This window comes from Humulus lupulus, chromosome 4, assembly GCF_963169125.1.
Source record: "Humulus lupulus chromosome 4, drHumLupu1.1, whole genome shotgun sequence".
NCBI classification, from domain to species: Eukaryota; Viridiplantae; Streptophyta; class Magnoliopsida; order Rosales; family Cannabaceae; genus Humulus; species Humulus lupulus.
In genome coordinates this window covers 19,930,415-19,945,303 of record NC_084796.1, presented here as the reverse complement: position 1 = coordinate 19,945,303, position 14,889 = coordinate 19,930,415, and the positions used below count along the sequence as shown (strand labels likewise).

At 36.5% G+C, this 14,889-nt stretch overlaps 1 protein-coding gene across 5 annotated transcripts; it reads left to right on the top strand.

The window, feature by feature from the left end:
• The first annotated feature begins 54 nt into the window (after positions 1-54).
• Positions 55-8,990, top strand: LOC133830127 (uncharacterized). Of its 5 annotated transcripts, none has more exons than XM_062260046.1 (13): positions 55-524; positions 1,726-1,818; positions 1,940-2,068; positions 2,491-2,685; positions 2,771-2,818; positions 2,897-3,025; positions 3,470-3,594; positions 4,192-4,302; positions 4,803-4,911; positions 5,164-5,282; positions 5,681-5,834; positions 8,259-8,403; positions 8,725-8,990. In XM_062260046.1, exons 1-13 carry the CDS (start codon positions 522-524, stop codon positions 8,793-8,795), a joined length of 1,431 nt encoding a protein of 476 aa, XP_062116030.1. In that variant the 5' UTR covers positions 55-521; the 3' UTR covers positions 8,796-8,990. The 5 variants fall into 5 exon arrangements, with proteins under 5 accessions (XP_062116030.1, XP_062116029.1, XP_062116031.1 ...); XM_062260045.1 differs by lacking the exon at positions 55-524 and adding an exon at positions 4,706-4,761 and having other exon boundaries at positions 1,093-1,818; positions 4,871-4,911; XM_062260044.1 differs by lacking the exon at positions 55-524 and having other exon boundaries at positions 1,107-1,818.
• Positions 8,991-14,889: the final 5,899 nt, after the last annotated feature.

The window sequence follows — 14,889 nt, the reverse complement described above, 5'->3', positions numbered from 1 at the left end:
GAAGAGAAAAATTAGTATATGCTTTTGTTCGTTGGAGAGGGTTGATTTATAAATATTTATAAAAATATTTGCAGAAAAATATATAAATTATTCTATAAATTATATTTAAAGATCTATTTTTCTTTGTACAATAAAAATATATTTTAGCATACACATTCGTTTCGGGTTGCTGGTGAGAGTTTGAATATTGGCTGTCAAGATATATAGAGTATTGAGAAATTAGAATTGGGCTTAAAACATAAGCCCAGTAGTAGTGGTCACAAGCCCAATAGTAGGCCTAGCCCAATAATCCCAAAAGAAAAGTGTTGTGCGCGATGTCATTCCCGCGCCAAATCTAAATCCATTTTTGTCAAAATCAGATGACACAACTCATCAGAGAGAGAATTACAGAGAAAACCAGGGAAAGAGAGAGAGAGAGAAGAAAATGTATGGGCGAGTAAGATCACCGTCTTCTTCGTTGGAATGCTTGGAGTTGGAAAGGTCTCCTTCCAAGTTTCTCAAGGAAGATTCTGTCTCCGTCTATGGTACACACTCTTCTTCTTTCTCTGTGTTCAATTCATCTTTGTGGATGTGTTTTGGTGTCAATTCCTGAAACTAACCAATGCCTTTCATGTTTATGGTTTTGTTTTGCTTGACTTCTCTTGCTGGTTGACCTGAAAAACAATAAAACATCTGTCTAAGGTTCAATGCGTATCCAGTAGTCGTTAGATCATTTCCATTTCATGGTTTGTTTGTTTACTTTTTGTTGAAAAAAGAAAGAACATACCCAGCTTAGATAAAAACATTGTCATACTGGTGACCCCACTTTCAACTAGAATGGCAATTTATTTTAATTTTTTTACTTTTAATTTGTATGGGGCCATTTTGATGGCTTACCTTACATGAGACACTCTGTCGTCTGTCCCTATAGCCTGGCCCTTGATAATTTACTTTCTTGTAATGAAGACGCAATTAAGCAAATAAGGAAGTTTGAGCACATTGTAGACCATACAAACAAAATTTAAATTATGTGTATTCGAGATAGTATCTTTAAGGTGTAACGTGTCTTGGGCGGCCCCAAATTTATTATTGTGAGACTTATCTGTTCTTGTAATAGTGTAATGTTTTCTAAATTTAGGATAACTTGGACAAATTTTGGGTGTTTATCTTTATTGTTAAAAAATCTTTAATTTTAATATAATTGGACATTCACAAATGTGAACTACAACTGCTATTACTACTAGTGTTAACAAATTAAGTAACCTTAGAATAAAGAAAAACTAGAAGATAAAAAAGAACAGAAAAAGAAGAAAAAAAAAAGAGAGGATAGAATTTTTCGTTATTGACTTTAAAAAAGAAAAAGAAAAGAAAAAAGTCCTGAATCTCTACTCAAATTAAGTAACCTTGGAACCTTTAGTTTGTACAAGCCTTACAAGCCAAGCTACTCATTTAAAACACACTTTGCCTAAACACTATGCCTATGGGACACTCTATACAATATAGTACTATACTCTGCACGACACAAGGAGCTCTCACTTTCATTTCATTGCTACCTCTGCTGATTTTTATTTTTTGCTTCTCATCTTTAACCACACTTTCTTTCATGCATATCCATTCCTGTCTCTGTCATTTTCCTACTTCCCAACTCCTCAGATTGTCATTTGCTATACCTTAATATCAAGACGACAATAACAAACTCTAACGATGTTGAACACAATGCTTCCTCTCCCCATTCTTGATTTCAAGGATCTCCAGAACAACCTTGTCGCCCATTACAGGCCTTGGCAACGCTCCTTACAGTTTTGGATCCGAGCTGTTGATATCTATACTGGCTACAAGGTCTCTAATTGGTTTTTATTTTTTTTTATTTTTATGCATACATATATTTATGTGTATATGAATCTGTAGCTATGGATTTGTGATAGTTGATGGATGGATGGGTTTTGTTGTGTTTGTGCAGGTGTTTCAGGTTCGAGTGAGTTTGGTCAAGGATGCACAGAAACAGGAGGAAATGTGGGAGATGCAGCATGAAGTTGCGGCTGAGAAGATATATTCTATGTGTGCTGACCTTGGCGGCGTCTTTCATAAAGTGCTTTGCTTATTTTCCTTTCTGATTCCATTAGTGTCTTTGCTCTTCTGCATCTGAATTTAAATGGGTTTTGGTGTATTTGCTTGCATATGTTTCTTTTTTTTTTGTTTCATGTCAGGTTAGTTTATTTTAGTTGAGTTTAATGTGTCAACTTCCAAATAGGATCTTTATCTGTTAACTTGATGTGTGAAGAATGAAAATCAGGGTCCATTAAGTTGTTAGTCTTTGTTTTGGTTTCTTAGAAATTATTCTTTATTGATTACCTTACCTTATATTTTCTGTTTTTCATTTGTTTTTTTCATTGAGTGAGTTGTGGAGTTTTTAGTTGGCTTTTGAAGAAATTGAGCAATCTACCATGGGTGGTTTTGGTTTAATAATTTTTTAGCTTGATATCAACATGTCTTGGGCGGGGTTTTAATTAGGTTGCTCAAATCATTGGGAAGCCGGACTTGGCTCCCACTGCATGGGTGAGAAGGCTTGTTACACTGTGTGATCAAGCTCCTGCAACTTCGTTTGATGTAGTCAGACATGTGCTGGAAAAGGAGTTTGGCCGAAATGTTTGGGATCTGTTTGAAAGATTTGATGAGTACCCTCTTGGTTCGGCCTCAATTGCACAGGTATTTGGAGTGAGTTTCGAAATAGATTCTGTTTTCAGGATTTTTGTTCTAAATTTACATTTTTATGCTTGTATTTACTATTTAGGTCCATCGAGCAAGATTGAGAGGCGATAAAAGCGATGTTGTCGTCAAGGTGAGGAGGTCTGGTCTCTGGATAATCTGTGGGTTCTTAGTGTTTATAAAAATCTAAACTCTCTCTGATCTATAATAGGTGCAACATCCTGGAGTTCAGGACCTGATGATGACAGATATCCGTAACATACAAGCTTTTGCATTGTATATGCAAAAGACAGATATAAAATTTGATGTCTATTCTGTGACAAAGGAAATGGATAAGCAGGTATGTTTCTGATTTGATTTCTTTCAGTTTCAAGATCAGATGTGAAATATGAATTTGATAAACATCGGATAATGATAGCAGATAGGAAGTAGAGGGGTATAATATAGGTCATTGTAGTGAAGGGTAGAGAATGTGGAATGATATAATATATAGAGGAGGGTAAGAAGAATTAGTGGGAGTATGTTGAGTGATATTTTGTAAAGTGCTTTGCTTTAGGGAGAGTTGAGGTTTTCTCAAATACCTCATTGCTCTAGTTTGTTCTTATCAATTTGTTCAATTATTCATCTATTCTCAGATTTGTCTATTTTTTATTTCTTTCCACCTTCAATTTATCTCTATTTTTGCCTATTATCTTTGCTATTGATTTGAGGATCCTAGCTGGGGCATATCAGAATCAGAGCATAAGTGTTGGATTATAATTTTCTTGTAATTATGTCGTATAAGATTGGATGTGAATTTGACTTCACGAGGGAGGCTAATGCTATGGAAAAAATTCGACGGTTTCTGTATGAGAGCAACAAAAAGACTCCTGTTGTAGTGCCACGAGTGTTGAAAGACATGGTTACTAGGTTTGTAATGTTTCATCCGAACATATCTTGGTCAGAATTTTGCTAATGCTGAATAAGATAATATATCATTTTATCTGAGTCATACATTGAAATTTGTGGTAATTGGCTGGTTATCTTTCGAGGAAAATGTGCACGGGTGTGTATTTGATGAGAGTATTTATTAATGCTTAGCTTTATAAAATTCTCTCTTCAGATTCTCATAACCTTATGTGTTTTTGTGGCAGGTAAAGTTGGTAAATAAATATTTTATATCTCTTTATGTGTTTCTGCTGCAGGTATAGTTGGTGAATAAGTATTCCATATCTCCTAACATGTGTTCTGGTTATGCATTGATCAATTCTAATAAAAGTTCACTGATGGAACAAAGCATTGTACCTATATGATTCTCACCATAGATTGTGCTATACTTTTTGTGCAAAGACAATATTTTTATGACACTTGTAACTGATAAAAGCTGGATGTTTTTTCTTTTACTCCTTGTTCCTCCTTTTTTTTAATTATTTTTGTCTATGTTAAACAGTTTAATTGCTTGTTTGGAAGTATATGTGAAAAACATTTCAGTGATCTCTCTCTTTTTTAACCTTTGCGTTTGAGTAGGATGGTTTTAGTCATGGAATACATAGATGGAGTCCCAATCCTTAATCTCAGTGATGAAATAGCAAAAAGTGGCATAAATCCCAATGGTAACATTGCAGCAGCAGCAAAGCAGTAAGACTCTGAAATTCCTTGAGAACTGGAGTGGTCTTTGTTTTATTTCTTTATTGGCTTTCCCTATAGGCCCATGAACTTGTATTACTTGCGTTTAATCTGTCTATGCATTTCTATCATTTGAAGCAAGATAATGAGGGATCCATCTTTCATTATTCTGTTTTAGATGCCATGTTACATTTATGTGATTTGTTAGCTTATTGCCCAGTGTGCTTTTAATCTGTCTATGCCTGTCTTAAGTTCTGCCTTCTGTGAGTTTCCACATTTCCATTTGAAAGTGCCTTTTTTCTCAATCTATTACTTATATTTTTTACTTAATTCTCATCGTCTAGTGCTGATAGACCTTACATAGAGCATTATGGCTTTGATGTAACAATTTCTCACCTAGAAGCATTTGTTTTAGGCGTGTAGATCAAACACAGACAAACAAATTTCTAACATCACCAGACTCTGTAGTGGGTATGCATAGATAGCACTTAACAACTTTATTGATAGTGCAGGAAAATTCTGAACAGTTTAACGCTAGCATATGGACAAATGATTCTGAAGAGTGGTTTCTTCCATGCAGATCCTCATCCCGGAAATATCTTGATATGTAAAGGTTCAGAGGTGAGTGAAAACCCCATTTATGTTTTGTTCCTTTTCTAATCTTCTGTATGCTTGAGTTTTCGTATTTTGTTCATACCATTGACTTGAAATCTTTATATTTTTTACTTTCTAGTTAATAGTTTGCTTTGTAGAGATAGTAATGTCGGAGAAATTGAAAATGTGTGCCAAATGTAATTAGATTGTGATGCTAATTATACAGTTTGCATGTGAAATCAACTTTGGACCTAACATCTGAGAATTTTTCCAAATCAGGTTGCCTTGCTAGACTATGGACAAGTAAAGGATCTCCCCGATGCTTTGAGGCTTGGATATGCTAATCTTGTTGTTGCCATGGCAGATAATGACCCTAAAAGGGTGGAAGAATGCTACAGGTTGTAAAGTATTCTGTAAACATATTGCTTAATATGTTGTTTCTTGTCAATTAACCATTAATTTCCCAATATGAGAATAGATAATAGACTTCGGCATGATGAGCTAAAACCAACAGAGAATAGTAATCATGGAAATATAAGGAAAAACAGAATTTTTTTGTGCTCTCTCTGTCTACATATATAATATATTTACATATAAATATACATATTTGGATATGTACAGCATTTAACATTGAATATAAATTTGTATTTTTTATACCAATTGATGGATAGGTTGATCGATGTGATTAACTGATTTATGAGGATTTTTTTATTTTTTACTTTAATGAATCGAAAAAATATGCTACTGTAAATGACTATTTTTCTGTTTTGGTTTCTCTTGTGTTTCAAAAAAATAGGGACCTTGGCATATGCACCTTAAGCAATTGTGAAAACGAGCAGCAGGAATTGTTGAGGTTGGCAGAGGCAATGTTTGACACAAAATTACCCCCTAGACTGACGATGCTGCAACCTTTCTCTGAGGATTGTTTAATTAAAAAAATTGCTGTTCAGGTGGGCTTGAGCATCTTAAGCATTTTTAGTGATTCACTTTAGCATTTCCAGGGTATTATTATCTGTTTATCAACTTATCAGCTAGGATAATATTTTGCATTGTTCTCATTTTTTATTCTTATTTTCTTATGGAAGAAACTCTTTTGGTTCCTTTGGAAAACAAATCAGCTGTACCATTTTTCCCTACTTTCTTGATTGAATTCAACCCCTTGGAGAGACTTGGGGACAAAAAGTTACTTTAATGAGTAACATCAAACTTAAACAAAAATATGCATGAAAACATAATTTTGTTTTTTTAGGATTTTAGAAAGGGAAATTTTAATATGTAAGCTTGATAAAAGTTATAATTACAAATAAATACTAGGCATATTAAAATTTACAAAATAATGCTAATTTTTTGTACATTACCCAAAATGCCATTTTCACTTCTTCCTCATTCTCATTTCTCTCTTCTCTCTTCTCTCTTCTCTCTCTTATTTCACTCTCTCTCACCTCACAACACCACCACCACACTAAATATTATATTTCGAACAGATTTGGACATGATTTTTGGGTTTTGCGATTTTTTTCAGATCTGAAACTCTGAAATCTGTAAAAAATCGACACTACTCGATGGTGGTTCGATGGCGCTCGATGCCAGCTCGATGAGACCTTCAAAATCATGATTTTTCATGAAAAAATGACTTAGCTCGATGGTGGTTCGATAGTAGTTCGATAGTGGCTCGATGGTGCTCGATGCCAGCTCGATGAGACCTTCAAAATCATGATTTTTCATGAAAAAATGACTTAGCTCGATGGTGATTCGATGGTAGCTCGATAGTGGTTCGATAGTGCTCGATGGTGCTCGATGCAATTCTTGTAAGAGACATAATTTTTCACTCGGGTGTCTGTTTGGGGTGATTTTTTTTTTTATTTTGGGTATTTTTTCAAGATCTACACGTTTGACATGTTAATATGCACATTTTGGAAGTGTAACACTTGTAAAAAATAGAAAAGTGCAAACATACCTCATGTTTAAGACATCTTTTGGTATATTTTTAAGTTTTAAACTTCCCAAATGTGCATATTAACATGTCAAACGTGTAGATCTTGAAAAAATACCCAAAATAAAAAAAAAAATCACCCCAAACGGACACCCGAGTGAAAAATTATGTCTCTTACAAAAATTGCATTGAGCACCATCGAGTCATTATCGAGCTACCATCGAACCACCATCGAGCTAAGTCATTTTTTCATGAAAATCTTGATCTTGAAGGCCCCAGCGAATGGTGGCTCGATGGTGCTCGATGAGACCTTCAAAATCATGATTTTTCATGAAAAAATGACTTAGCTCGATAGTGCTCGATGCAATTCTTGTAAGAGACATAATTTTTCACTCGGGTATCCGTTTGGGGTGATTTTTTTTTTGATTTTGGGTATTTTTTCAAGATCTACACGTTTGACATGTTAATATGCACATTTAGGAAGTTTAAAACATAAAAATATACCAAAAGATGTCTTAACCATGAGGTATGTTTGCACTTTTGTATTTTTTACAAGTGTTACACTTCACAAATGTGCATATTAACATGTCAAACGTGTAGATCTTGAAAAAATACCCAAAATCAAAAAAAAATCACCCCAAACGGATACCCGAGTGAAAAATTATGTCTCTTACAAGAATTGCATCGAGCACTATCGAACCACTATCGAGCTACCATCGAACCACCATCGAGCTAAGTCATTTTTTCATGAAAAATCATGATTTTGAAGGTCTCATCGAGCACCATCGAGCAAAGTCATTTTTTCATGAAAAATCATGATTTTGAAGGTCTTATCGAGCTGGCATCGAGCAATGTCGATTTTTTGCAGATTTCAGAGTTTCAGATCTGAAAAAAATCGCAAAAAAAACCCAAAAATTATGTCCAAATCTGTTCGAAATATAATATTTAGTGTGGTGGTGGTGTTGTGATGTGAGAGAGAGTGAAATAAGAGAGAGAAATGAGAATGAGGAAGAAATGAAAAGGGCATTTTGGGTAATGTGCAAAAAATTAGCATTATTTTGTAAATTTTAATATGTCTAGTATTTTTTTTGTAATTATAACTTTTATCAAGCATACATATTAAAATTTCCCTTTAGAAATGAGTTGTTGTGGTGCTACCTGTGAATCATGAATATGTTTTTAGCCCTCTTAATATTCCATAGTGATTAATTTGATAAAATGGGCTAATGGAAAATGTAAATTTTGTTGCTTTAAAAATGGTGGTGTTTTCAGGGTTACCTAGTTAATATCTGTTTAAAATTTTGTTTATTATTATGAAAAGAATGTAGTAAGTTACGCGAATTTAAGTTGAGAGTGGATGAACAAGCAATAAACAAAGCATGTTAAATTTATACTTTAACTACAATCTAATTTCTTTACGTGCTGTGCTTGCTTGTGGTAGTCTTTTCCAGAGGAACTGTTTTCCGTATTACGGACAGTTCATCTATTGAGAGGACTGAGTGTTGGTCTGGGAATCAACTACTCGTGTGCAGAACAGTGGAGACCCATTGCAGAAGAGGCTTTGTACCAAGCTGGGAGATTGAAAGGTGGCCTTTTTAATCTCATAACTGAATAAAATCTGGGCATTTTACAATCACATGGCAAGAAAATAATTTTTCTGAGATGGTATTATGTCATTTTATGCATCTATCTATTCTCATGCTATATTATGTATATCCTGGTCATTTTCACTTTTTACTGAATAAGTGCTTTTCTCTTGTTTATATTAATAATACATTTCTGAAACAGAATCTGAGAACAAAGAAGCAAAAAAGAGAAAAGCAACAAATCATCCCATCCCTAAGATCTACGATCTGTTTTGTTGTTTCTTCTTCTATGCTTATCATGTTGAATTGGGAATATTTCAGGTGATGATATCAAGGGAAGATCCCGTCGCCGTTGCCGTGGTTTGGTAAGAAGATTAATTTGGAGAGACTGATTGGCCTCATGACAAACTCTAGAGATGAAGTATGTAATCTGTGTAGTTTGTTGATTCTTGATACTATTGATCTTTTCCTAATTATCAAATTACATATGTAAGAAGAGTAGAAAAATACCATTTAATATAGTTGCATATGTTCTGTATTTGGAAACCACAAGCAAGCCCTTCAAATTTAATCAAGTGATTGCTTTTGTTCAAGACCCTTAATGAAGTTGGTGGACAAGGTTCAAAGTAGATCCCATGATTATTGGGCCCGTTTGGTAAAATATTTGTTTTTAAATTTTTTAAACACAAAAATAGAAATATTATTTTATTTTAGTTTTTTTATTTTTTTAAAATAAAAATATGTTTGGTAACTATTTTTGTTTTTTGTTTTTAAAAACAAAAAATAATAAACGTGTTTGATAACTTTTATTTTTATTTTTTGTTTAACAATGTGATGTGTTAATTTGAAGAAGAGAAGGAAAAAATGAAAACTGTTTAAAAAAAATTTGAAAGTGAAAATTTTCTATTTTCAAAATGTAATAAATTTTGTTTAAAATTTAAAAAAATAAAAAATAAAAATAAAGTTACCAAACACTATTTTATGTTTAATTGTCAAATTTTTAATTAATTAAATAAAAAACTGTTTTTTTAATAGTTACTAAACAGCACCATTGTTAATGGCTATTGTTTTATTAATTTTTGATATTTTTTTGGTAGTACTATTTAGAGTTGGAAGCTTATATCTGACTTGTGTTATTAAGAAAATTTTGGAATGAATTTAGTAATTCAAGTAAGACAATCTCTAATGCAAGATGTAAATTTTGTGCTAAATTTGGCACAAAAAATGAGTTAATGTTATATTTTGCTCAATATTTGGAATCGTGTTTCAATGCACATGATGCAAATTAATTAAACAAAGTTAACAATTCATTTAATATTTATTGATAATATACAAAAAGTAATAATTTTTTTCATTTTTTGTTGTAAAAAGTAGTAATTAATTGTTAATTAATAAATTAGTAGCAATATATTAAAGAAAAAAAATGACATTAATTGTTGTTGATCCATGCTATCTATATCTTGAACTTTTAGTATGTGTCAAATTCTACACATTTTTTTTAGAACATCATTGAAGTGATAATTTTGCTAAAATGTACTACATATAACAATGCACTATCTTTTTAGCACTTCATTGAAGATGTTCTAATGACACCATAGAATACTTTGTGAAGAGAAAAATTATTATGTCCTTTGTTTAGAGATTTGATTCATACATATTGTTCGGTTATTTAATATTTTTTTCATTAGCACTATAGTTCATACAAGATAGTAATTAGTAATTAATGACAATTAGATCAAATTATTCTCCGAAATGTGAATTAGTAGAAAAAAAATGTAAGTGCATATAAATAAAGACTAAAAAGTAGCAAGGACATGATTGTAACAACTTAGTTATACTAAAACACTAATTTAATATGTCCCTATACTCGCATAGGACATAGTTACACATCCTAAATTTTAAATCTATATAAAAATTATGTCTTGTCGTATGACATGTCTTGAGAGTGTTTTGTTTTGTCGGTCTTTCGTCTTTGCGAAGAGTGTGGGTTTTTGTTATGGCTTCATCTAGTTCGAACATGGATTCTCTCGGGGCAAGGTGGGACGAGTTGCAGATTGATGATGAGAATGAGAGGGGCTTAGCTTTTGATGGTTTCGTGGACAATGATGATGATATTGATACGAGATGGTGTTTGGTGGGAAGATTGTTGTATGAACGCTCAACGGATTATGACTCTTTCAGAAACGTTATGGCGTCTCTCTGGCGCCCGGTGAAAGGTATGTTTGTCAAGGAGCTCGAGCAAAACAGATATCTCTTCCAGTTTTTCCATGAGCTGGATGTTAAGAGGGTGATGGCAGGCTCGCCGTGGACTTTCAATAGAACGCCGCTGATATTGGAGAGGCTGAGTTTGGGAGGAAACCCCCGCACGGTTGAACTCAATATGCTTGAAATATGGGTGCAGGTCTATGATCTTAAGCCGGGGTTTATGTCAGATCGGGTACTCAAGGCGTGTGGAGCTTATATGGGGCAATTTGTAGAATCTTGTCCAAAAAACTATACAAGTATATGGCGTGAGTATCTTCGAGTTCGGGTCCGGATTAATGTTGAGTTACCATTGAAGCGCCGTCTGAAGGTTTTCACGTCCCAAACTGATTTTTTCTGGGCCAACTTTAAGTATGAACGTCTACCCACGTTTTGCTTCATTTGTGGCATATTGGGGCACTCGGAGAATTTCTGTCACAAGATGTTTGATGAAGGCGATGAGAATATGGCTAGACCGTATGGGCTGTTCATGCGAGCTCCGGAACTTCGGGGTCAAAAACAGATCGGTGCTCGATGGTTACGGGACAACATGGCCCGTCCTCTTGATCAACCATTGGATCGGAATATTCTGGTCAATATAGAGCGCCATACCGGGAGTCTGCGGAGAGAAGGGGCTGCTCTGGGATCACATGATTCCGTTAACCATGGAATAAATTATGGAACAGTTATGGAGCAGGATATGGCATTAAAGAGTGGAGATCGTGGTGCTAATATGGGAAGAGCTATGGATGTTATGAGGGGAGATTGTGGTGCTAATATGGAAATAAATATGGAAGTTATGAGGGGAGATCGTGTGCATGGAGTGGATGTAAATAGGCAGGAATTTTCTGAAGTTAATGTTGGATATGCTGCCAATAATGATGTGATTGGAGAGAGAGAAGAGTTGACCATGGGGTATACTTTCGTGGACCCAAAACGGCGTAGGATGGCTGAGTTGGAAGGAGAGGACCGAGAGAATAGCATGGACTTGGGCCAAGGTGATGGGCTTATGCAAAGTCGTGGATCCGAGAGTGCTTTGGGCTGGAGGCCCAATGAAAATATGGGCACTACTGTTGCTGTGTTGGGCTGTGAACGCTCTAATCAGTTAGCAGGGAATATGGCCGTTGTTACTCAAGAGGGCCCACCGGGTTTAGTCCATTTTCGGCGTCTAACTACAGAAGCTACTCATGCTGAAGGTGGTACACAGCTTCAAGGCTGTGAGACAGATGTGAATGATGGTGCATCTCCAAAAAACGTTCATGGGGCGGGTTCCACTGGTGGGACCCGCCGAGCATTATGAGTATTATAAGCTGGAATTGCCGGGGGCTTGGGAACCCACGGGTACTTCAATTCCTTAAAGACTTAATTGGTCAAAAGAAACCCGAAATTGTGTTCCTTTGTGAAACTTTGTGTAAGAGGGACAAAGTGGAGGCGTTCAAACGAGCTATTGGTTTTGAGGGGAGTTTTTCGGTGGATTGTACTGGGCATAGTGGAGGTGTTGCACTCTTATGGAAGTTCCAAGATGAGGCCTCGTTACTTAGATTTGATGCTAATCTTGTTGATGTGGAGGTCCAATTAGGCGGCCACCCCAAGTTTCGTCTCACTGGGTTTTATGGGGAGCCAAGTCGCCATTTGAGAAGAAATACTTGGGAGAAGATTAGAAATCTGGCGGACATGTCTCCTTTGCCTTGGTGTGTAATGGGAGATCTCAATAATGTTCTCTCTACTCGGGACAAGAAAGGTGGACGACCGTATCCATCTTGGTTGATTAATGGCTTCCAAGAGGTGGTTGAGGATTGTAATCTGGTAGATATGACCCTTGTGGGTCATCAATTCACATGGGAGCGTGGTCGTGGGACGGATGGTTGGGTGGAGGTCAGATTGGATAGAGCTTTGGTCTCTCACAGTTGGTTTTCGTTATTTGATAGAGCTCGCCTGTATAACATGGGCTCTTCGGCGTCAGATCATAGCCCAATTTGGTTGGACTTGGGTTGTAGAAAGGTAACCCCGTATATGTACCAATTTAGATATGAGAATGCTTGGGCTCGGGACCCTTTATGCCGTCAAATTGTGAAGGAAACTTGGGGAGCTCCTCTTTCGAATCCACTACTTCAGAAGATCAAGTGTTGTAGTTCTTCTCTTGCGAAGTGGGGTCGAAATATTACGGGTCGCTTCAAACATAGGATTTCTCGGTGTAAAGCTATTTTGAAGAACACACAGGGGCGGCGAGATGTGATCTCGATTCAGAAACATAAAGAGACTCAGGAGCGGCTTTCTGAGGTGTTGTCTCAACAGGAAATTTATTGGCGCCAACGGTCTAAGCAACTGTGGCTTAATGCGGGTGATCTAAACACAAAGTATTTTCATGCTTCTGCTAACAAGAGAAGGAGGCGGAATCAGATTGTTGCACTCAGGGATGACGATGGAGTCCTTCGTGACTGGGAGACTGGTTTGGGCTCGGTGATGGTAGAATATTTTAAGAGGATCTTTTCGGCCTCTCAGACGAGTTGGGAGGTGGTTACGGAGTGTATACAGCCGTCTATATCTGAAGAGGTAAATTGTGGTCTTGTGGCTGGCGTTGATGGGGAAGAAGTTAAGCAGGCTTTGTTTCAGATGCATCCTGACAAGGCTCCTGGGCCAGATGGTTTCTCTCCTGGTTTTTATCAACAATTCTGGGATATCGTTGGTGAGGATATTATCAGAATGGTTCAAGATTTCTTTATAAGTGGTGTTCTCCCAGATTACCTTTCTGACACAAATATCGTCTTGATCCCTAAGAAGACTTCCCCCGAGTCCATGGGGGATTTGAGACCTATTGCGTTATGTAATGTAGCATACAAGATTATTTCAAAAGTTATGGCTAACAGATTAAAAAAGGTACTTGATATGGTCATCTCAGAAACCCAAAGTGCGTTTGTCCCTGGAAGGCTTATAACTGACAATATCATGGTTGCTTTTGAGATTATGCACTATTTGAAAAGGAAGAGTTCGGGGAAGGATGGCTTTATGGCAATAAAGCTCGATATGAGCAAGGCCTATGATAGGATTGAATGGAACTTTCTTGAAGCCATGATGAGACGAATGGGGTTTGGCGAGTATTGGATACATCTGGTTATGCAGTGTGTTCGCAAGGTCTCTTACAAAATCACGGTTACAGGTCAGAATTTGGAGGCGTTTATTCCATCTAGAGGCTTGCGTCAAGGGGATCCTCTATCTCCGTATCTGTTTATTCTCTGTGCAGAAGGATTCTCAGCATTGATCTCCACATATGTTCAGGAAGGGCGGATTACGGGCTGTAGTGTAGCGCGAGGTGCTCCAGTTATATCACATATGTTATTTGCAGACGATAGCTATTTGTTTTGTAAAGCCACTGGGGAGGAAGCGTCCCAAATAAAGGATTTGCTTCATCTATTTGAACTAGCGTCAGGACAACAAATAAATCGCTCAAAGTCTTCAATTTATTTTAGCACCAACACTAAAGCTGAGATGAGAGAAACAATATGTTCAACTCTCGACATTCCTGAAGCAGGGCCTACTAGTCTTTATCTGGGTTTGCCTAATACCGTGGGGAGAAATAAATCTGCTTTACTTGGGTATCTCAAGGACAAGATGAAGAAGAGGATACAGCAATGGGAGGGTCGTTTTTTGTCGAGGGCTGGCAAAGAGATCTTGATTAAATCGGTGGCTCAATCTTTGCCCTCTTATGCGATGAATGTCTTTCTACTCCCTCTCAAAGTTTGTCAGGATATGGAGAAACTTATGGCGAGATATTGGTGGCAGTCAAGTTCATCTGGAGGCAGGGGGGTTCATTGGAGGAAATGGGGTCGTTTGACTGCGCATAAAGTTCAGGGAGGAATGGGTTTTAGGGATTTGCATAATTTCAATTTATCCATGTTGAGTAAACAGGGGTGGAGGTTACTTAGTCGACCCAATTCTTTGGTGGGCCGTGTGTTCCAGGCGAGGTATTATAAAGACAGTAATTTTCTGAGTGCGACTCTGGGTTCTAACCCAAGTTTTATCTGGAGAAGTCTATTTGAGGCTCAAGCAACTGTTCGGTCGGGAGTTAGGTGCCGTGTGGGTAATGGATGTGATATTGATATTTGTTCTGCACCTTGGTTGCTTGATCCAAACAATCCATGGGTCACGACAATTCATCCCTCGCTTAACTCAGCCAGAGTTTCTTCCTTGTTGCATGTTGATTCCCTCGCATGGGACGAGGAGCTGGTAAAGGACGTTTTCAATGAG